The 24,593-nt window shown below is 35.3% G+C and overlaps 1 protein-coding gene across 1 annotated transcript; it reads right to left on the bottom strand.

Annotated features, from left to right (window-relative positions):
• Window positions 1-5,563: 5,563 nt before the first annotated feature.
• Window positions 5,564-24,128, bottom strand: LOC129717606 (A-kinase anchor protein 1, mitochondrial). The gene is made up of 5 exons (XM_055667634.1): window positions 23,653-24,128; window positions 21,118-22,283; window positions 20,662-21,049; window positions 20,470-20,606; window positions 5,564-6,558 (listed from the first exon to the last, which is right to left on the bottom strand). The coding sequence occupies exons 2-5, from the start codon at window positions 22,264-22,266 to the stop codon at window positions 6,499-6,501; spliced, it is 1,734 nt and encodes a 577-aa protein (XP_055523609.1). The 5' UTR covers window positions 22,267-22,283; window positions 23,653-24,128; the 3' UTR covers window positions 5,564-6,498.
• Between the last annotated feature and the right edge of the window lie 465 nt (window positions 24,129-24,593).

The raw sequence follows: 24,593 nt of genomic DNA, 5'->3' as shown, positions 1-24,593 counted from the left end.
GTTTATCAAGAAATACCATAAGGGCGAAGACACGGCGTTCTGGCCAGATTTGGCGTCGGCCCACTACTCGAAGCGATCGTTGGAGGATATGGAGTGGCAGAAAATCGATGTGGTACCGAAGTCTGCGAATCCGCCCAACGAACCCCAGCTGCGTCCCATCCAGAATTTCTGGGCAAACTTGAAACGCAAGAACTATTCCAACAATTTTGTCGCAAAAACAGAGGAATTAATAGAAAAAAAACAAGAAATAGCTTAAAACCTAAATTAACCCACCTAGCGGTCAGACTCAGCCTTTCTCATTCAAACTTATTATTTGTAAAAATAGATTTACATTAATGCTTAAATCCAATAAAGGTATATTCACTTCTTGGGTTCTGAAATATTGGTGTTGTAATTAAAGTATCAAATATGAAATTTGACGTAGTGTTAGTGCTTAAGAAATAGCGAAATAAGAGAAATGACTTTTAATATCGAACAATTTCATCACGAGCGATACCGGGAACGTTCAAATAGTACGATACCACATTTAAATTATGTTGAGCCCACATATATCGATCAAGGCAGGTATAGTTTTAAATAATCTTTGAATTTCTTTTCGTTCCATAACTTTTGAACCACATGTCAAGTTGTTATGAAGTTAGTTATTTGTAAATTTAAAAGATAACTCGTTCGTATGACACTAGTTATGTTAAATAAGTCGTGTAATCTTTGAGATAATAGACTTTCGTTGTTATTACAATTCAATACATAACGGTTGCTTAAGTTCGATTATAATCGAATGAAATGGGAACGTATAGAGCAGCCAATTATGAAACCACTTGTTCAATCATAATTCATCAGTTAACCTTTAACTAGCTCGTTCATCTGATATCGATATTGTTCAAATCGGTTGTGTAGTTTCTGAGATAATGATGTTTCGTGATTTTCACATTTCGATACATTACAGACGAAGTTACAGTCCGATTACAGTTAAATTCAATAGGATGTTATGAGGCAGCTGGAACTCTCATTTGACACTAATTTAGTGAAAATCGGTTCAGCAATCTCTGAGAAAAGTGAGTGAGTTTAAGTAGTCTTGTGAATATTTTACTTTTCATAGCTGGATTTCAAATTTTTAAACATAACAGGCAAAGTAATAGTCCGATTGCAAAAAAATCAATAGGGTTTTATGGGGCAACTAGACCTTCCATTTGACACCGATTTTATAAAAATCGGTCCAGCCATAACTGAGAAACATGAGTGAGATTAAATAGTCTCGAGAACACGTTTTTTCCATAACTTTTGAACCACATGTCCAATCTTTATGGAATTGGAAAGTTAATGGTTTTTTAGGTAGCCCGTACATTTGAAAATAATTTTGTTCCAATCGGTTATGTAGTTTCTGAGATAATGAAATTTCGTTATTTTCACATTGTGATACATGCTGCCTAAAAACTAAAAATTCGATTACAATGAAGTTCAATAGGGTGTTATGAGGCCACTAGAACTTTCATTTTCAACTGATTTCGTGAAAACCGGTCTAGCCATTTCTGAGAAAAATAAGGGAGTTTAAGCAGTTTTTGATACATGCTTTGCTTTTCTAACGTGATTTGACATTTTTATAAATAACGGACAAAGTTACAAACCGATTACAATGAAATACAATAGCAACCTATGGGACAACTAAGCCTTTCATTCTAGACTAGTTTTGTGAAAATCGGTCCAGCCATCTCTGAAAAAAGTGATTGAGTTTGTACAGCCTCTGGAAAACATTTCTTTACATAACTTTTGAACTATATGTTTAATCTTTATGAAATTTATAAGTTAAGAGTTCTGAAGATAGTTCGATCATTTGACATCAGTTTTGTTAAAATCGGTTGTGTAGTTTCTGAGATATTGATGTTTCGTGATTTATACATTTTGATACATAACCTCTAAACTAAAAATCCGATTATAATGAAATTCAATAGCAACCTATGGGGTAACTACTACACCTTTCATTTGCAATTAATTTCACGGAAATCGGTCCAGCCATCTCTGAGAAAAGTGAGTGAGAAAAAAAGTTGCACATACATACACACACACACAAACACACACACACACTCGCACACACACACATACATACATACAGAAAATGCTCAGCTCGTCGAACTAAGTCGAGTGATATACGACCCTCTGGAGCACTTTAATACCTTTAGTTTTTTCAGTGATTGCTATACCTTTCTAGGAGAAAGGCAAAATATGCCTACACGCATGTTTTTGTCCGCCATCGCGAATGTTCCGGTTAACTGCCGGAAGGTCGCTCGCAAGGGCGTAGTTTTTTTTTTGCAAGTAAGATAACATAATTACCATTAATGGGAAATTTATTCAACTCAATTATCTGTCTTAATTTTTTTTTTTCATCACCATCTGAAAAAGGTCCATTTTTTACCGCAAACGTTGGACTCGATTATATATTATTTAAGATTATTCATAGCAGGAATTTTTCTTCTCTATTCTAAATATGACATATCTTAAGCTGAAATGTGTTAAAGGAACGTCCATAAAATACGTAATGCTTGAAGAAAAGAAGGGAAGGCTATCTGACAAATTGTTGCTACACATGCGAAAAATTTTGAGGATCAATACGAAAGAAGAGAGTTTCAAAAATATTGATATTTGTTCTGCGTAAGTAATGGACGTTCATCCCGATTCATAGAATAAAAAAAATGTAAAAAAAGAATGGAATTAAAAAAAAATAACAAAAGAATTCCAACACACTCGTGGCCTTCGGCCAACTCGATTGTCCGGGACGCATGCTGTCCTTACTCGCTACCGCTCGTTCGGACGTAAACTGGGGTATTGCTCCTATGCTTCAGTAATCCGGGCAATCCAGCAGATCAGTTGTTTGCATGCGAGAGGCCACCGCTTCCGAGAGCGGGTCGGCGACCGATTCGGCCATCGGACACCGCGGCGGCTTAAGGAATTTTAGTGAATAGATGAAAAGTTTTTATGAATAGACAACTAGTATAGGACGTGTGGTGAACGTGACCATCACATGTATAAGGAAATAATACACTTTTTGTTACCTTCATTACATACCGTTTATTGTTTTCCATTCATTCCATTATATGACAATAACCAGAAAAAATATTAACTATAGAAAAAAAAATTCTAAAAAAAGGACGTGTGGTGGACGCTCATGATTGAATCGTTCAGCGAGACACGGATTGTTTATGCTGCATAAGTATAAACAGTGCGCGACACTCCAGCGAACGGAAATCATGTGCTGACACGACGCATAGCAGCTATCATGAACAAAAAAACATTGAACGCACCACTTAGCAATAAATTGAAGAATAAAACAGATCAAGTTAGAACCTCAAAGAGGAAGGTACTTATTAATCGAATAATAGAGGAACTCCCCGATGCACCGGCAAGAATATTAGACTCTGTCAACCTACTATTGAGCTTTTAATGCTTTGTCTTCTCGAAAAAAGTCCTCATGCAAAGTTTGATCTCAAGCGGACTTTGGGAAGAAGAACCTCAGAGTGACCAATAAAAAATGCAAATGAAATTTTGAAAATTATTTTATTATGTAAAATGCGCGAAACGTTGAGGTCTGTTCTCGAAAAAAAAAATTGTTTTCGAAAAACCTAGATCCTGGGACTCACCTAGTTTTCGTTTAAAAATTTTTAGGGTAGAATGCCACATTTGCGAATTTGTTTTTTTATATCTTACAAAGCAGTCTGATTTAAAGGCTCTAGAATAGTTTTCTTTTTTTAGAGTAGCTTTTTTTGTTTCTGATTTAGAAAAAAATCGGAGAAATCTTTAACAAATAGCTCTTCAAGGTGGCGTCTTTCTTTAATAAAATCCAGTAGTCCAGTAAGGTCGAACACAGAATAAAAAAAAAACAATCTTCTGCGAAACACTTAATGTGGAGAATGTTGAAAATAACAGAGTTTTGATTATTTATATTATAACCGATATTTCAGCAGATATTGACCTAGTTTCCGCACCATGATAGACGAACAGTTTGTAAAAATATTTGATACCGTCAAACCTGTTTCTGTGCGAGAGATAGGGACCATAATCTTTCCAACCGCTATCCTTCGTAGGCTAGTAATACGTGACTTTTCTTTCGTAAAACTGGTTCATATGGCAATTGGACGTTGCAATACTTATGTATCGATTGAACATTCATTTCAAGGATCGGAAAAACTAAATAGCTGAAAATCTCGTTGGATATACCACACAGAAACAGTCGCACAAATCAAAACCCGCATATAAGAAATCGCACAGAACAATATATTCTCTTTGAAATATGTCACTTGCAAATCCAAACAAATTAATCCGCAATATAAATGTGCTGCTTGTGATTAAAATCATATCGAAAATCGATAGGTACAATTTAGGTAGCTCCATTCCGGTCTGGTTCGAAATAAAAACGAGCTTCGAAGATTGCGGTCCTATCTGACTTTCGATTGGATTCTACCCGATCCGATGTCGAACACTTTTCACAAGAACTTTCAATACGCCTCCCGCGCAATCCCGAGCAATCAAAATTTATCTGATTCCATCTGATTTAAAACTGAGCAACGTTAAAAGGGGATAGGATATGCAAGAGGAGAACGTTAGAACATTTTCTTTAAAAATCTGACAAAATAGGTTACGGAACAGTAAACTATGTCTATCCGCCTGTGCAAGCTTGATTTTATTTTACGCAGGAACCCATTGCTGGGAAGCCGCTGTCGAATTTGGCTGAAACCAACAACCAGTTCCTTCATAACCGGCAGAATCATGCTAGTTAGGTCATCGTGCAAAAAAAACAGGTTTTCATGTTGACATCTCCTCAGAAATTGTTGAACAAATGAAACGGACATGAAGGAGGATGATTTCCCCGGCGTGAAGCCTAATTTCCTGGTTTTACCATTTTTTCCCGATGATTTCAAATTCCCGGCTTTTTCCCACTTTTCCCGTTTTTCCCGGTAGAGTGGCCACCCTGAAGACATAATTTGACTACCACTTTTAAATATGAGCGCATTAGCATTAATGCTCGTACATACTCGATATTATTTCGCTTTCTGTAATATAGATACTAAAACCATGCCAAAACCTTTTCGTAGAATCACCGTTTTAAGCTCAGTTTTTGTATCATTCAAGATCTGTTTTTTTTTTTGAAAATGGGTAAGAAAATGCTAATATGTGGATAAACTCTTTAAATTTTGATATTTGGCCTTAAAACAAAATGGCGTCGAAAAAACATCGAATTCCTGGTTTCTCAAAAATTCAAAATGGCGCCACCACTGTTGCTCCTTAAGACGAAATGTGTTCAAACTCAGGGATTTTTTTGCGTCAGAATACATGAAAAAATCATACATAGAAGCCAACGCAGAAGAAAAAGTACATTTTTGTTGCACTGTGTTATAAGATTTGAAATAACTACTAAATTCATTCATTATTACCGGAATACGATTATTTTCAAAAATGTTGAAAATGAAAAAAGAGATGTGAACATTAAGAAAAATCTTTCAGATATGTTTTTATTTTGGACACATTACCATTTTTTATAACTTCAGTTTCTCACAAAAAAAAATAGAAAAAGGAAAATTCAACTCTTTTTTATTTTAAACACAATTTGGTGTTTATTTCAATTTTTTTTAAAAAACTTTTCTGCAATGTATATTATTTTCACAAAGCATAATTAGTCCCTTACAACGCATTCTTAGACAGTTTTTACACGAACAATAGTTTTTGAACCACAATGCTTCAAATAAAGTGTATACCATATTACATACGCTTTGTTAGAATAACCAAGAAAACTTTTGGGCCTAAAAACATTACGTATGTACGCCAAATACGTACACAAATTTTACTAAAATCGGCTCCACTCGAAATTAGACGATAGATTATTTGGTATGAAAACCTTCGTTTTTCACTGCCACTTTACTTCACAATATAGCATTTTCAAACTGACTATAAAAATTTTTATTTACAACTGGCAGTCAGATAACAAGAAAACAGTGCACATAACTGTTTATTGATTAGTCTATGATAAGCGATATTTGCCGGAATTGCCATTTTAATATATTATGCGAAACAAAAACAGAAATGCTTTATGATGATTTAGTAAAGAGTATTCTAACCATTAAATTCACAAGTAAACTAGTTTTTACGACTAAAATAAACAAACCTAATATTAAACACTCATTTAATTGATTTTATGTAAGTTAGAAATTTGGAAATTAAGCTTATTTTATCAAATCGGGGTTTTAATTTTTTTACTGCATTTGAAAAAACAATTTGACGGTTTTATCAACAAAAACTCTTACCTAGCTATAAGTATCTAGAATTGATTCTGTTTTGTCATTTTTAGTTGCTAATTATATATTTCTGTTTATATCAAAACGTTTAGAGTTGTTCATTTTGCTTCTGTTTGGTCAGTACTGTCAACTTAATTTTCAATCCTGTGTTTCATATGTGTTACTTATGTTTTATTGCTACTTACACAATAATCAGCCAATGACGACAAACCTTTGTTTATTCCACCCACACTGCCAGGTTGCGAGCTACCAACTCTTGGTTTATAAATATGACGTTCTAAAAATGAAAAGATGACAAGATTTAGTTATCATATATTTGGGTAATTAGGGTGTAAATGGACTAATTTATGTATAGTTTTATATAAACAATAATTTTCGTGATATTGAGCCTGAGTGTCCTGACACAAGTAAAGGAGATTTTTATGGCTGTTCGCACCTACGCGAGTTCTCATATGCAATTGACAATTTATATGTGAAAACAGAAGCAAAAATATTTCCTTACTTCACTTTCGCAAGCAAAAACCAGAAAAATATCAGCAGAGTCGTCAGGGCCAATTCCAAAACGACTTCAACTCGATATGCGGTTATTAAAAATAGAGGGTGTATTGGGGATAGAGAATCATCATTTCACTTTCCGTTTGTCTTTTATAAATAAAACCGCAGATGCAGCTTTTATACCTTGCAGAAAATAAAATAAAAAGACGCCTAAGTTGCTTTTTTTCGTTTAATTATAAAATAGTACTATGGGTGGCAGATTTGTTCCAACGAGTGGAGTCAATAGTTCTATGAACAAGAATGGAATGTGAACATTATCAGAGTCGATATTATCGAACTGTTCTTCAGAAAAAAGTAGGAGGTTGTATCCAAAACACGACCGCATAACTGAAGTAGAACTACGTACATTATTAACAAATACATGGATTCAGATCATTTGAATAACGAGTGATTAAATCTACTATTTCTTGTTCAAATCAAGATGTTTGATCAACATTTCGATATTTTTCTCTTTTCGAAAATTTTCACGTTTTTTTTTTTTAATACATATAACTCATCTTACTCCTATCATTTTCGTTAATGTAACCGAAAGCAGATGAGAGGTACAATGCACATCTAAGCTAGAAATTCATTGAAATTGCACACAACAGAATCAAAAAGTGTTTTCAACTGAACCTTCATGTTTTAATAGAATTATTTTTGATTATTTTTAATTATATAAGCGTACATATGTAAGTTAATTACATTTTTTGAAATATTTTGTATGGTTCATGAAGCTTCAATATTAAAATTGGTTTTTATTTTTTATCTCCAATTTAATTTTAATAAGCCTTGGCACCTTTTGGTACCCCCTGGGCTTGGTGGTTGAGCTCCTATCTCGGGTTCTTATAGCTTTATGGAATCCTAAGATGGAGCCACAAAACTATTGTATGAGAGTTTTGACAGCCCAAGGGCGCGTGCTTCCGGGTGGCGGATGGGAGCTAAGGGAGATGATGAGAGTCAGACACCTATGTTGTAGTCTTTCCTACTCTGATCTCGGCAATCTCCTATGTGAGAAAGTTTCTTAACAATATCAATTAACACTAAAGAATTTTTTTCACACGTGGACCAGACCACATAGTGCAAACTCTTTTCTTGTCTATATCCATGAATGCATTACAGTCCCACATGATACTTCGTTACCTATTAGATAAAACGAATAAATGCTTTTACTTTTTTCTGGTAGTGTGACTCTTATGCAATCATGGATGAACTGTAGTTAAGCGTGAAATTAAATTCTTCACTTTTTATTGTTAGTTCCATGTGCAAAGTTGTATTGTTGTATGTAGTATTATTTAGCAAACGTGTACGTGGTTTCTTTATCAACTACATCGTTCATATATACATTCTGTTTCATTTTCCCTTTTCGTTTTTTTTTTCAATATTTTCATTTTATTTTTTATTCCGAGTTTCATAATAACATTTCGAGTTTAGATGTCTAGATATGTATTGAATTCACCAACACAGCGAAATTTGATCAAGGAACCACAGTTCTTCGTTTTCAAAGCTAAGTATTATTTTATCATGTCTGTTTTTGTTTATTGATAAGCATATGTTGTTATTATTAGGTTCGTTTTTTAATTTTATTGTTACGATTATTATTGTTATTATCATTATTTTTATTATTATCATCATTGTTTTTCAGCATAGTAAACTCAACAAACAAACAGATGCACATACATTTACACACACACGCACTCACACTTACACACACTTATTAATCTTCAGAGATACTTGCCTTTCCTTATCCTTCGGCAGTTAACTGACTAGTTATAACTCAGGGGTCTTGCCAAGATGCTAACCTAACAAGACAGTATTTTTGCAACTTGCCCAGGGTTATTCTAGTTATTTACACAGAATTTAATTGACCAGCTGGTTACTGAGCCTGTGATGCTGATCCCCTTATCACCGGTACAGCATGAATGGTGCCTCATAACACCAGTGACCCGGCCCTTGGCCCCCTTCTATACCTCACAAATACAAATACAAATACAAAATAAGCCTTGGCACCTTTTGGTACCCCAAAATTATGTAGTTGAAGTACACCAAGGTCGCTTTTTACGCGGATTCCGGAATTAACGCGGTTTTTACGCGGATTCCGGAGTTTACGCGTTTTTTTACGCGGATTCCGGAATTTACATGGTTTTTTTTACGCGGATTCCGGAATTTACGCGGTTTTTTTACGCGGCACGTATCCCCCGCGTAAAAAGCGACTTTAGTGTAGTTGGGATTTTTCTACTTCACGCTAAAACGTTGCTGATAAAAATCTTGCGACAAGTGTATATTGAATTCTTGCTTTTGAGAATCTGGTAGAATGAGCTAACATTGAAAAGGGCCTTTCAAATCATCAAGAACTGAAAGCGAGCTCGTGATTAGCTTCGAATTAAAACAAGTTTACATTTCAATTTACCTTACACTACCTTTGTCTCTGGTTAACATGTTTTGTACCTTCGTTGGCGCTAGTTGTTTTCACCCAGCCACAGCCGCAGGATGCCACACGCAACAGCGGTAGATACCGTTGTGGGGCTGAGAATGTTGCACTTCTGCTGACTGCTACCATCCGACACGAGAGATTGATGGTACTCTTTCCAAACAGCAACACGATACAATATGTAATTTTTGTGAAATGAAATGTAAAATCTCTTCAGTTTTAAGAATCTGATAGAATGATCTAATATAAAAAAGGGTGTAGCCTTTTAAATCATCACGAACTGAAAGCGAGCTCGAGGTTTGAAGGCTCAACCATTTTTTTTGTTATCTCATTTTACCAGATTCTTAAAACTAAAAAAGATTTTACATTTCATTGTACGAAACATGAATCTTGAATTAAAACATGAATGTTGGAAACAAAGTTATACATTGTATCGTGTTGCTGGCTGGAAAAACTACCACCAAATTATCGTGCAGGCTGGCAGCGAATAACAGAAGTGCAGCATTCTCAGTACCGCAGCCAGCGATGCCAACGTTTTTTCAAGAAAAACTGGAAGAATTCAAAATAAAAAACTGGAGAAAACTGGATATAAAAATTGAAACCTTCTGCAGAAATTTGTTTGATTTTCGCTACAAGAATGTTGCGTAAATGACAATTATATACATATATTGCACCGTATTATTTCATGCAAACAGAAATCATGAAAGAGACAATGCATTTCTTGGTGGTTAGCTTACTGCTTTTGGCTTAGAATTACAAGTTACATATGTACAAACTGGAAAACCTAGAGCATCGAAAACGTCGCGAAAGTTGTCCATTTTCGAATAATTGAAACTTAGAGAGTTTTCAAAGGATTTTCTTCATTCTTACAGCAATTCCTTGAAAAACTAGCTATACGTCCACCAAAATGTGGAAAATTGTGGTTTTGTGATGCTGATTATAGTATTATTGTTAAATAAAGAGCCTTGTTGAACTGGAGGAGCAACAGCTGATTTCAGCGCCGCAAGGCTGAGAAGGCGACTCGATCGCAACGTTCCATACGAGCCAACCGGCAGACCGCAGCACTGTAAAACATTGCTGAACATGTCCGAACATGTCAGCAGTTTTGGCCGGATTTGTCGCGTTGCGTTTACCTTCACCCTTTCCGGCCACTGCTAATAGCTGTGAGTGTGCCGGAAACGTGTGTTATTATTGTTATGTACTGTTTGTTTACTTGCAGTGTGTGCGGAGCTAGAAATAACATGAGAACTAGAATCATCCAGTGTCTTTGGAAAAAGGCAATTTAAAATCAACGCTTCTGTTCAAAGAGAGTTGAAAGAGAATTATCACTGAAATATACCGAAACACCATTAAATTGATTAACTATAATCGAGTGTATTTCCAAACCTATTACAAAAATATATTGACATTAGACGGGCTGTCGTAATTCTACATTAACCTTGCGGCCGTGTTTTATAAATAACATCTTCAACTATTTTTGCGTGGAATCGATCGAAGTAAGAAGTTATACAAGTGGTATCTTGAAACATTTTTTGGAAGAAATTCGAATTTGTCCAATACACCAAATATTTAAAGAAAAACCTAATAAAACTAACACAAAAGGTCCTTAATAGATGGTTGCTGGTAAAAAAACTCACCAATTTGTTGCAGTGTGTGTCCCTCATTTTCCCTGATGTTCAATTTTTTTCCCAGACTATTCAAATTTATTTTAAACTGATTTAAGTTACGACTATCATAGGTTTTACCACCTACATCTCAAAGCAAAAAAGGGTTAGACTTAAACTGGTTCCTGCTAAAATTCCCACCAGTAATAAAAACAGTTGAGCAAGATCGCGCCAAATGACCTATGGTCGAATATCGACCATTTTTGATTTGAATGAAACTTTGCACACGTATTTGGCTTAGCCAACTGAGCATTTTTCACAGGTGGAGAGATTTTTTACACCCATGAGTTACATTCTAAAAGGGCGTATGCCTTTTGGCATAGGTTTTATTCGAAGCATTGTAGCCCAGAAACCGTTGGTTGTATAGAAAGACTGTCTGAGAATGAGTTGTAGGGAATTAAAAATATGGTGCATTTAATATACACTGTACAAAAAAAATTTTTTTTGACCAAATGAAATTAAAAATAAACATTGAATTTCAATTTAAAAAAAAAGAGTTGAATTTTTTTTTTAAAGAAACTTGACGTTAATAAGCAACTTTTGAAAAAAAGTCCAGGATGGAGAAATGAAAAATAATTTTTTTATGATAGATTAATTTTTTTATAAAAATTCAAATTTAAACATTTTTCAAAATATTTGTATTTTGATGATTTTAAAAGATGCAGAGAGTCATTTTGAATCAAAAAGTTATTTTAAATTTAAGCTCGAAAAATTATTAATATTTCGGAAAATACACGTTTTTCTTAATTTGTCCGTGGTTCTCCAGCAAAAACCATACGTTCATTGGAATGCTTAATCAAAAATATACAATTCATTCTTTGACAACAAAACGATTGAATAAATAACCCAAGCGCTAAACCTTAGCCTACCTACACGTTCCCCCTTGCCGAATGTTTTATAAAAAAAATATGTTTGTCGTGCAACACTACCTACTTGTTTACTAATAATAACTGTTTGTAAAGTACGCAACCAATAACTACTGGGTTACCTATAATATCTGTTTTCGTATATAAATACGATTGCACTTCTCCAGAAGTGTTAGTAACAGTTTGCATTTTGTGAAGATGAATAGAGTGAAAATGAAATACACCAAGCCCAAATGCTGTAAACCCTTTCCTGATCATCGATGCTCATCAAGCTTACGCAAATTAAACGAAAACGTTATTGCAAAATTAAAAATATTGAACAGTCAAGCTCATTTGAATACGTCTTTATCAATTTGTGATTCGTGTAGTTTGTGATTCGTGTAGTGTATGATAGTCAAGCCACCATTCACCCTTCGTTGTTTACTATTCAGAATCTGGAACACTTAAGAATATCAGCTTCATCATAATATCGTACTCCATCATGATACTGTTGCGGTTCAGGTGTTCATTGCCAAATTAATGAGTTTTTTGAAAACAATAATAGAGTTGAAAAAAGCGATATTAATGTCTGATGGAGCTGCCTCACAATATAAAAATAGAAAAAAACAAAACTAGAAGTTCAAAACAAAATATAACGTCGATGCAGAGTGGCATTTTTTGCGACTTCTCATGTTAAAGGCCCATGCGATGCAATTGGTGGCATATCAAAACGAATGGCAGGAAATGCAAGTTTAGCTAAAGAATATGAACATCCCATTACAAGCGCAAAAGAATTGTATGATTGGTCTAATCCGAAAAGTAATAAAAATTCATCGAAAATGTCATTTAGTTGGGTATCATATGAAAGAATATGAACAAGGAGTAACAGAATGGAGCAATATTTTCAAAAAATCTATAATAATAGCTGTGAAAAAATCTTACGATGTCTTACAATGGGGAGAGGGGGGGTCGAAAAAGTGGAAAAATATGCTTGCGTAATGAATCAGTTTGCTGAAACCAGGGGAATGGTTGACGATTTGCGTAACGATTTACATTGCAAAATTGACACTGTGAGACTAGAACTCTTGAAAACCGGAATGAGTTAATCGTCAGTGGTATCCCGTACATGAATGGTGAGGATCTGAGTGCATATTTTAATGCGATGTGTAAGCAACTTGGACTCATAGAATCTGCTTCCTCACTAGTTGACGTGAGACGAATGAAATCGAAAGCGTTGAAGGATGGTGATGAGAATCTGGTGGTGCTTCAGTTTGCTCTGAAAAATGCTCGCGATAACTTTTACAGTGCCTAACCTACACAAAAGGAATCTTTTTCTTCTTCTTAGGGTGGGTTCTAGCTGGTCGCCGTAAGGGACCATACTTAAATGACGTAGCATTTATGGGGGGAGGGGGGATATCATCGTTTTGTGACGAGCGGTGACAAGGGGGGGGGGAGGGGTTGGATTAAAATTGACGTAGCATTAATTTTGAAAGATTGATTTTTTACAGGGAAAATGGATATTAAAAATGCACTGAAACATAGTCCAACGTATTGCAGCGAGAGCTGTCGAAATCTTTTTATCTGTGGCATTCTGAAATCTTCTGAAAGCTCTACTGCATAAACAATCGCTTGGATTTCCAAACACACAATATGTTTTAAAAACAAAAATCGTTGTTTCTTTGTGGATTTCAATACAGTCAAACTTCCATGAGTTGTTCTAGAAGTCGATATTTTCCTATACTCGATGATATTTTCAGTCCCTTCGATTTTCCATACAAACTCACTCCCAGTAGTCGATATTTCTATTACTCGATACCTCCTTCGCTCGTAATCCCGTATGGTAACTATGCTAGTTGTTTGGTTTCCATGAGTCAATGTTGTTTTCAAATTCTAAGTTCTTTTAACGTGAAAGAGTGAATGGAATTTCAATTCCCGCAGAAGATGAAGAAAACTGAGAAATGAAGGAATAATGTGCTGACTGTTGTTAAAATGTGATAGGCTAGATCGGATTTTAATGATTTTTGTTAGCGAAATTAGACGAAACAACAATCTCTAGGGCAATAATACTGAAAGCTCTACAGTTAGCAAAATATCTTACTTCAACATTATCCAACTAAATTTATGTCCAGCAAGAAATCATTTAATAGCAGAAGCAAATCACCTAAAAGCCTCTCTAATAAAGAAATATTATTAGATGCTCACAACTCTTGTTTTTCTCACTTTAACATTGGCATATTTTGACACTTGTTATCAAAAAATGGTATGATATATGGTATATGGTATATGGTATGGTATAAAAATGGCATGGTATATTTTTTCTGCAATTTAACTATCTATAACATTGTCGAATACAGTATTTCTATAAAACGTGTCATTTTTCAGTACATTATATTTTACACATTGACATTTTTGAAGAATTTTTTTTCGGAATTGTGATTTTTAATGATCAATCAATATCATAGAATAAAATCTCTATCAATATCAAACAAATTTGCAGCTATATCGGAAACAATCGGTCCGGATCGATTCGCGAAGCAACATGTATTGACTCTAGACACCTGTTGCTTCTAAAATTGAATAATATCTTAAGTTTAAAATGATAAAAAATAGTGCACACAGTTCTATGCAATCTATTGCATGAATAATTGACGTCTTCAAAAATTTATTCTATGAGTCGATGGTCCTTCCGATATCGACTCCTGGAGGTTTCACTGTAGTGAAAGCAGTGTTGCTAAGAGAGTGAGAAGCAGCTGTGTCCTATTCATTCCCATGTGAATATGAGAAGTATGTCCCCTTACTCTCACTCTTCTGCCGGCCGCTACGAACAGTTCACAAAGGAAAGAAATATTTCGCGGGTGGCTGATGCTTGCGCCGTGCGCGAGTGTACACATCAATACTCGTTCTCGCTTGTGCACACCGGATTCTTGAACGCTAGCACTCGCGAGTGCAAGTGCGAGTGCGTGTGGCTGGATGATAGAGTAAACACGATGATTCATATCCCAGGTACAAACAGAACGAGCTTCGTGATTCGTTTTAAAACTGCTGCTAATTCCATTAACCGGCTGTTGTGTTATTACACGATGCGAATTATTTTCAAAAAATAAACTAGTAGAAAATATTGCAAATCTAGTTTACATTATCGAGCGATATTTCATCTGTCTTTTGAAAATATAATTTCTATGTTTTGGTTCATAAAGGCTAGCGTTGCAATGTCATATATTGTGTTTCGAGTGAGAACCAAGAGCAATTTTGTTAAAAATTCAGTTATTACTTCCAGTAGATGTGAGAATGAATAATTGACCAATTGCTCATCGCAAAAAAGAGAAAATGTTTTTAGTTTGCCTTCTGGTCATGCTCGCCAACTACGGGAAAGGAGTGTCTTCGAATGTGTAGCATGTGGGTGCGCGAAAAGAAAGAGCTACACTATTCGGTTAACTGATGAAGTACCACTATTAAATCAAAACTTCTTGCGCATAAACAATTAATTTTCATACCTTTTTCGAGCGGGTATCTCTATAGATTATAAAGCAGCATTTTGTATAGGAGTTTTGGATAATGAACTTTAAGGGTTCTCCGTCATTCGACGGTTTTTCTTTGATGAATTATATAATTGTATCTGTATTGTTAATAGGAAAGAAAGTAAACTTGAACTTGGAGTTTAAATAAAATATTTATTTCAAATCGCAGTTTTGAAAACTTAGGTCAACTTTCATTTTATTATTGTTTAAAGTGAACCTTGCTATTATTTTATCAAGTTCCGCGAAGATTATCCTCTCATTAACAGGAATTCTAAACTTTGTTTGAAGAACAAACTTTTGATTTACAAACAAATTTTTAGACCAGCAATGCTTTATGCTGTACCGATCTGGTCAAGTTGCTGTTCAACAAGGAAGAAAACGCTCCAAAGGATTCAGAATAAAATTCTGAAAATGATTTTGAAGCGTCCTCCTTGGTTTGGTACACTCGAATTACATAGACTTACTGGTGTTGAACCATTAGAAGCTATGTCAAATAAAATTATTAACAATTTTCGACAAAAATCGTTGCAATCCTCAATTGCTACGATAAGCTCTCTTTATAGCCAATAAGTTAGCAATTAAGTTAGTTGTATTATTGTTGTATACAGTTATAAATTTCAATTTGCACGGCAGTTTCGAATCCGAAATTCTGCGTGTTTTATATATATATATATATATATATATATATATATATATATATATATATATATATATATATATATATATATATATATATATATATATATATATATATATATATATATATATATATATATATATATATATATATATATATATATATATATATATATATATATATATATATATATATATATATATATATATATTTTTTTTTTTTTTTTTTTTTTTTTATTTATAACGATATAAGTATTTTGATGTCTATTCTATAAATACATATGTGAGCTACAAAAGTCGTCTCCAAATTGAATTTATAGATACAGGATAGAGTGTGCAAAATTTGTCATTGGGGTTCAGCATGTCATATGCCGTCATTTTACAGTTATCATTTTTTCATGCACAGTACCGGTATTTGTTCAGGTCCAAAATATCGAATTGATGACATTTAATTATTCAATTATTTTAAATATGAAAACTATTTAAGTTTCAGGTGTCTGTGCTAATATGGTTCAATGGACTAATTTTAAAAAATAGTTACTCTTTTAACAAACAACTTTTTGTAAGTTCTTTGATAGTTAATATTCGCTAACACTATTAAACATTCAATGTAATTGTTAAACCTAAATAAATAATATTGATATCAACACACATTTGCCCATCAACTGACACACTTAACCCTGTAGACATTCGACTCATAAAAATGAGTGCGTTTGTAAAAAAATAAGGAAAGGTATCAAAACAATTGTTTCAATTATTTGCTTGAAATAAATTATGAAATGTCTAGCTCGTAGCAAACCGGGCTCAACATGTCATTCAGTGTCGGTCAAAAAAAGACGAAATGTTACAGAACTAAAAACAATGTTTTAATCGCATAAATTCAAACCAGAGAAACATTTGTGATAAAAACATTTACTTAAATGTATCGTTGCGTAACAAGTTAGAAGAGAAACTTTGTCAGGTTTTTAATTGGTTCGAAACACATTTCCATTAAGTTATCGATATTGGCTGTGTCCAACCTTGTACGAAACGAGGTTAATTCATGGACTTATCTGGAAAATGCTCTCTATATAGGCACTAAAGTTGATGCCGCAGAAAGAGTGACGTTGGAGAGTGCAAACAATTCTAGTTTCGAGTACTCAAGTTACAGACAATACTGATGGATATTTGTATAAATCAGCAAACGATCTCTTCAAATCTGCATTTTGCAGACAAATCTGCACATCTGGTAGCGTATCCCTGAATGAAATATTATTTCATGCCATCAACGCAATGATGGATACGATTGGTGTGTGAGTGGAAAGCAAAACACGATCGCTCTACTCGTTCACGTAGCACCTAGCGCCTCGTGTGCATAAAATCCAACTCGCACTCCCGTCAATACATCGTCTTTGTTTCACCGTGGCATGATGGCATGATGGCGTGGCATGATCGCGAATAAAGTACCACCTGCGAGTACGAGTATGCGAGTGCAAACGATGGCTGATTGGCTACCACACGTTCTCGAAGCAACGCTGCCGTGCGGGCGAAGATGTGTGGTAGGAATCGGTATGAGAATACTCATGCGTGTGTGGTAGTACAAAGGAATGCTCGCGTGTGAATAGTACAGGTTAAAAGAGTGCGAGCTTCGCAACACTGATGTGAATAATAAAATTACAATTATCTTCTTTTGGGAAGAATCTTAGAAGATTTTCCAATCTATTGCTGCAAGAACGAAGGAAATCCATCGAATACTAACCGATTTTTTAGCATTTGAAATTGGACATACTCTTCACCTTTTTCCGTTTTCAGATTTTCATTTCACATCCCTATGTAGCCGAACTTTCTGAGAGAAGTATTCTACTTCAAAAAAGTCAATTTTTGTTGCACTGTGATATCGACCATGTTTTCGGTGCACAAAAAAGGTGACAAACGCAATGTAGAGAATTACAAAGGCATAACTTCTCTTTGTGCTTGTTCAAAAGAATTTGAAATCGTTTTTCATGATGCATTTTTCGCTAGCTGTAGGGCGTTGTACACAAATTACGTAACGCTAAAAATCTAGATTTCAGATCCCCTCCCCTCTATGTGACGATTGGTAACGTTCGACATGACTCCCCTCCTAAAATTACGTAACGCTGATCAGCCTGACCCCCTTTCGAAATTTTCAATTTCGAGCAAACATCACAGTTACGTAACTGTCTCTACTACCCCTCCCTCCTCCGTAACAGTAAGAAACGCAGACTCAACCCCCCTCCCCGCCTTAATGCGTTATGTAATTGGCCCCCGCTCTGGTAGTTACCAATCGTCACATAGGGGGGGAAGGGGTCTGAAATCTAGATTTTTAGCGTTACGTAATTTGTGTACGACGCCTTTCGGGTTTGTGGATGGGGTTCACTTTGGCTAACTTCCAGCGAGACGGAAAGTAGCTGAGCTCCAGACACTTATTAAAGGTCGCTGCCAAAAAAATTCTCGCTCAAGTTTTTAACTCAAGGTTGAGGACCTCATCGACACCTACGGCCTTCATATTCTTGGTGCACTTGATGATAGCTAACACCTTATCAGCAGATATTTTGGATTCATTGGAGCGAAGATGTCGAGAAAAATGTTCGTTTCTTAGATCCACCAACCTGGCTCTGATGATTGGAATGTTTAGGGTATCGGACTGCTTTGGTATGTTTAATGCAGCAGTCTAGTGTAAAACCAGCCCGAGCAAACCGCTAACGAAGTAGTCTGATACCCTATTTGAAATATTTTTTTCGTCCCTCGACAATCATCGCAATGCATGGTGATCTGGTGAGATATTAAAAGTTTTCGGCAATATTTCCCAGAATTTCGGCAAAGCAACTGACAACTGAGCAATTGCACACTTAGATTTTATTGCCGAGAACTCAACAGCTGATAATTTCAAGAACATCGCAAACAAAATGTCAATTCATGCTGGTTTACGGTAGATCGATATATTTGCTGAATGTTCGTCGAAATATATTGCTGACATTTGTTAAAAACCAGGGGAGTATAAACGTCAACGTTTGCCTACCAATCATGAATTCATCATGGTGTCGAAATTTCATTTAAAATGCTTACACAAAATATCTTATTCATTGAAAGTGCAAATTGTACTGAAAACAAGCGTTGAGTTTCGATTTTTCACATCTATAATCGTATTTTTCGAGAACAATCATGTTACGTTGACTTTATTTCAACTGTTTAGGACAAACCAACCAAAAAGTGGGTACCAGAATCAATAAGTGGTAGATGAAAAATGTATGGAGTTTGACAGCCACAAGAGCCCCCTGTTTAAAACTTCGCCGAGCTCGATCACCTGTTGAGAAGTTTGCCGAGATAATTTAAGTGTGTGGTTTACGACGAATCGAATTACTTTGCTAATGTTCTAAAAAATACTTAACAATACAATATCGCACGCTAGCCTGGGGGGCTAATGCGATCTCGATCAACTAGGTTAGTTGAGAGAATTCGTTATCGATATTGTTTTCGGCACATTTTGCATGTTGTAGGATAAGTACAACGATACACCGTGCCCCAGTGCTGAGTCGAGAAAATTTCCAGCTCGAAAAGTTCCTCGACCTGATCGGGAATCGAACCCGATATCACAACCGCGTGGGAGAGCTAGCTGACCGACATCGCTTACCACAGAACCACGGGGACCTAGAAAATACTTGCATTGGCAAACAATTTCACCAAATTTAATCAGTGGTTGGGGTTTTACCGAGATGAGAAAAATTTTCAATAAACACATAAATAAATATATTAGAATTAGGGCACATACCTAAATGACGTAGCATTTATTCAAAGATTTTTCCCCCTCCTCGTAGCATTTGATCACAAAACCTAACCCCCCCGCCCTCTGAAAAAAAAACGTAGCATTCGAATAATCCCTTTCCGCTTCTGGAAAAACAATCAAAAACACAAGAACAGTCAGGTTTTTTTACGCGTTTTTTTATACGCGGTTTTTTATGTTGATTTTTAATTACCGCGGTTTTTTACGCAATACCGCGCTAATTCAAAAACTTCGCAAATTTTCGAATTAACGTGGGTTTGGAACCAGAAACGTTTAAGTGTTTATCTAGTAGAAGACTTAGTCCAAAAAATACCCACCGCCCTCGGAAAGATCCGGAATGAACGTAAAAGAGGACAATTATAAATACTGGTTCTAGAGCGTCTCGGGTTTTTCAAAGCCCTTCTTGCTGGTTTATTTTTCGCGGATTTTTGAATTACGTGGTTTTTTACGCGGATTTTCGAATTAACGCAACGATTTTTTTATTCAAAACAGATTGTGTGTTTGGAAATCCAAGTGATTGTTTATGTAGCAGAGCTTTTAGAAGATTTCAGAATGCCACAGATAAAAAACATTTCGACAGATCTCGCTGCAATACTTTGTGCAATGTTTTAGTGTATTTTTAGTATACATATTTCCTGCAAAAAAAAATCTGTCTTTTGAAAAAATGCTACGTCGATTTTACTACAAACCCCCCCCCCCCTCGACACAAAATGATATTTCCACTCCCCCCATAAATGCTACGTCAAGTATGGTCCCTTAGAAGATAAAACATCACTTACATCTCTAGCTATCGAAGCAAACAAGTAGACTTCCGGCAGACCTTCTGCTGTGTATCCTGCTACTTGAGCCTGAAGTATTAAGCCTTTGGACAAACTATGTAAAATTTCGCTTGCCTCGGGTAACCAGCCTGAATCTCCTATACAAAACACACAATGTAAAAAGCGAACATAATTTGAATTGTTGGAAATTACCCTTAGGTTTCACATTGGACAGCACACACTCAATGGATTGAAATGGAACTCCCATGTAATCAGCTCGTATCTGTCTCAAACCGGAAGTTGCAACACTGATAAAGCCACCGTAATCTAGATATTTGACTAAACAACGTTGGCCCTCTTTGTCATGTGAGACAATCTGAACGCGGTACCAACTTCCCTGAACCATAACAACACAAATTGCATTATCAGTGATTTCAGGTAGCGAAGGAGCTTCAATCATATTGTAATTTTGTATCATACATTGTTGCATTGTGTTCAATAATGGGAACGTTGGATGAAGCGGCTGCTGTAAAAAAACATGACCTCCTGTGATAATTGAACTAATTGAAACATCGTTGTTAATTCCTTCGACCAATTGCAACTGTAAAACAATTTTATAAGTAAAAAATATATTCAGAACGTTGTTTGGGCTCATAACAATATACATACATTAAAACATGTTGTGTTAAGTAGCGGTAACGATAAAACCTTTTCGATCTGTCCAACATCAACTCGCTGTAAAGTCAGTACGGGAAATCTTTTCTCTGGAAACTTCCTTCGAATTAACGCCAAGGCATTATCTATGTCAACCTGCGTTCCTTTTAGAGAACAGATCTTTGTTTTATGGGTGCCAGGATTACGTTTGATGAGTATGTTCACTCCGGATTTATTTTTTATTATTTGCACAAAGTTTGCTTTGCGACCAAGCATTCTGTTTATCAAATATGTTGGCAACAGGAATTCGTAACTAGTAGTTGGAGCACATTCAGACTGAGGCGGACTAGATCCTTTTCCAGAGTCTCCTGAGTGTAAACTGCACAAACTAAGCGGTGGACTTGTTGCCGTGGAGTGTCCATTGTTTTCCAACCGTTGATCAACTGCTCCATTATTATTAGGACAGTCATTTTGCACTGTATATTCAGCGTTTGATTCACTACCGAGGAAATTTCCAAAATCTGCGTTATCTAAAACAACAGCATTTTCAACCATGTTCAAACACTCTATTTCTGGCGATGGTGGTGATTTAGAAGTAGCAAAAGAAGTTTTTGGAGAAATTTTCGCTGCTATGCTAGCTTTGACGATCACTGGTTCCAATGTAGATTTGAAAGACTCGTCAATTTTTTTGAAATTTTGATAACGTTCTGCCGTTCGTGGTAAGTTTGCTACCGATTCCAAACTAGAATAATCATCTTGTTCTTCAATCAAACGTAGATGTTTCATATCGGATTCTTCAATTTTCAGCTTCAATAATTCTACATCAAACTGTTGATCAGAAATCTTCGGCGGACTTCTAGTATTGGGTACAATATCTATTGGGGCCGATTTTCCACTGCAAGAGGACGATGAGGATAAAGACTGGCTTTTGCCGAACTCATTTGTCATGCATGAATGAGATATTTGCAATGAGTCGGTGTGCTTTACGTTTATTGTGCAGTTTTCATCTGCAGAATCCAATTTTTGATCACATTTATCCGAAACACAATTTGTACCGCCGGTGTCTATACCAAAGATTTTTTTACGACGGAACCATACCAACCCGACGATGATAGCTAATCCTGGTAGCGTTAAAAGCAATGATGGTCGTCCAATCATCACCATAATGAAATGCAGATGTCCTGTGTCAGGAAAAGTAATACATATTAATTAGGTTTCATTGAAATTTTATTTATATTTTAAAACTATGGGTTTACAGAACTTTTGCAGCAAACATGTGCGACACGGTACCAAGAGAACACATTCGAAAAGTGATATCAGTTAAGATTCAAATTCATACTGAAGAAATAGCGAGGCAGCATCCAAGTACAAAAATACGGTTGCTATGAGAAATTATCTTTTTATCACCAGATGCTAGGTATTACAAGTGACACAAATATTTCTAGTTATTTGATGTAATCATCGATAATGAAGACGACTGATAAAATATAGTCAGAAACCAGTTATTGAAAATCTATCGTTATTAATTCAAATGTCCATTATAACCTCAATAGGTCATATATATTTTTATTGCATTTCTCGTCAATACCACCATCCCAGCAATGGTTATCTGAACATTTTATCAACAAAAGCATTTTTCATTTTGTAAAAATATTTTGTGCTGTGTCAAGATTGTGACTTTTTTTATAAACAATTTAAGAATAGTTCATCATTTCAAGTCTGCAGAATCGTCAGCTTTCTCTTGATATTGATCAGTTACCATGGAAAATTAGCAGGCTATTGGTATGACTCTGAATGATCTACTTTTTGTTCTACTCATCATGGTTTTGCCTTCGTATTCGACTGGATTGGCTAAAATGAATCAATGTAGAAAAACAATGCACCGAAATTATTTTGGTAAATCTTCGAGTCTAAGATTATTATTCTAAAACACATCCTATATCAAGAACTGCACGATCCAAAAATACATTAATTGACAATAGTACATACGGTGTGACAAAATAGATTAACAACAACCATAGCCAACCAATAGACGAACAAATAAATCAGAAATGGTTCTGGGAAATCTTACTCTTTGGAGAACTGCGCTATCCAGGAATTGATTTAGAAACGGTTTTCGCTCATTACCTGTTTTAATCAGGAGTTAGATAGGGATAGGCCACCTTATGAACATATTTGTTTACTTTTTGATTAAGTAATTGTTACTACGCAAAAAATCATTTTAGCTTTCTATATTTTGAACGGGCAACATATTTGTAAAAATCACGTCAAAATAAATATGTAGGATATCACATGTGTTTACTGTTGCGTCGATAACATTGCAGTTGTTGTCTACTTTTATTATAATACTGTTTCTTAGAGTACAACAAATCGACCAAAAGCCAAAAAATTCACAAGCGGTGAGCAGGCAACACCTGATAATTTCTGATAGTTTGTTTAGGCGACAAATATGTTTTTTGTTTCTCGAAAGTAGTTGAAATAAACCAAAATAGTACGACTTTATGCGCCCACTATCACATAAAATAACAAAAATATAGCATCACTACTTACTATTTTCCTTCTCGCGTTAGCAAACCACCTTTGTTGCAAAAAATTAATAAAGAGAAACTGCTATTTAATATTGAAATAACGACAAAAATGTAAAAAATTTTCACTACACGTGTCTTCTGTTATTTATATCGAAGAACATAAATACAATATGGCGAATTTCAGCCGGCTCACGAGAAATTAATGTCGAATTCGTTTTTACGGCAGGACTATCCCGTCCCGGACTACACTTTGCAGCTTAAAAAAAAAACACTTTCCGAGCAGTTGCAATGGTGTGCGTATAATACCAGAGGTAGCTGTCACTTTTGTTTTGGTCATTATCGTCATTGTCTTTTATCGCGTTTGTGCTGCTGTACGAAAAATTTGCCAATTTACTGAAAAATGACAAAATAACAAAATAAAATAAATAAAATTCAACCTGATGTTAGGACAAAGTGTAGTCCGCGGGGTATCTACACCGCAAAAACGAAAACGACATAAACGAAGGGTCCACAGTTTGAAATTGTTAATGTCAAAATTTTCAACACGCTCGGGAAAAATAACTCTAAAATGAGTGAGATTTGACGCATTTTCCTAAAAAGTGGAACAACTAAGTAACTGAGTAAAGATCTAAGGGCATCTTCAGCGGTGGTCTATTTTTGAAACAGCTTTATACTAGATTTACACCAGCGAAACCTGAATAGCACTAGCTAATATAGACCAACTTTTCGTTCTCCGCACCGGTGTCGTATATCTTGTTGTTTTAAACCGCTGACATCTGTCACACTGTCAACAATTCAATACCCCATGCTATCAGATAATGAGACTTGTTATAATAAAAAACACTCAATATTTAACAAACGGAAATTCGCTAATTTTTACGCACATTAAACGATTACTTTGGAAAGACACTTTATATCCAAAAGACTTTATGGATTTGACGGTTTGACCCGAGCGTCAATGAC

This window comes from Wyeomyia smithii, chromosome 1, assembly GCF_029784165.1.
Source record: "Wyeomyia smithii strain HCP4-BCI-WySm-NY-G18 chromosome 1, ASM2978416v1, whole genome shotgun sequence".
NCBI classification, from domain to species: Eukaryota; Metazoa; Arthropoda; class Insecta; order Diptera; family Culicidae; genus Wyeomyia; species Wyeomyia smithii.
Note: the sequence above shows the minus strand (reverse complement) of the source record. Positions and strands in the feature narration are given on the sequence as shown.

Bases quoted from the DNA above. Each gene is read 5' to 3' on its own strand.
- LOC129717606 (XM_055667634.1), bottom strand. From the start codon at position 22,266: ATGGTGATGATTGGACGACCATCATTGCTTTTAACGCTACCAGGATTA. The intron at 21,050-21,117 runs GTATGTATATTG...ATTGTTTTACAG, and splicing joins TTAACACAACATGTTTTAAT to TTGCAATTGGTCGAAGGAAT. The intron at 20,607-20,661 runs GTAATTTCCAAC...TGTTTTGTATAG, and splicing joins GTCCAATGTGAAACCTAAGG to GAGATTCAGGCTGGTTACCC.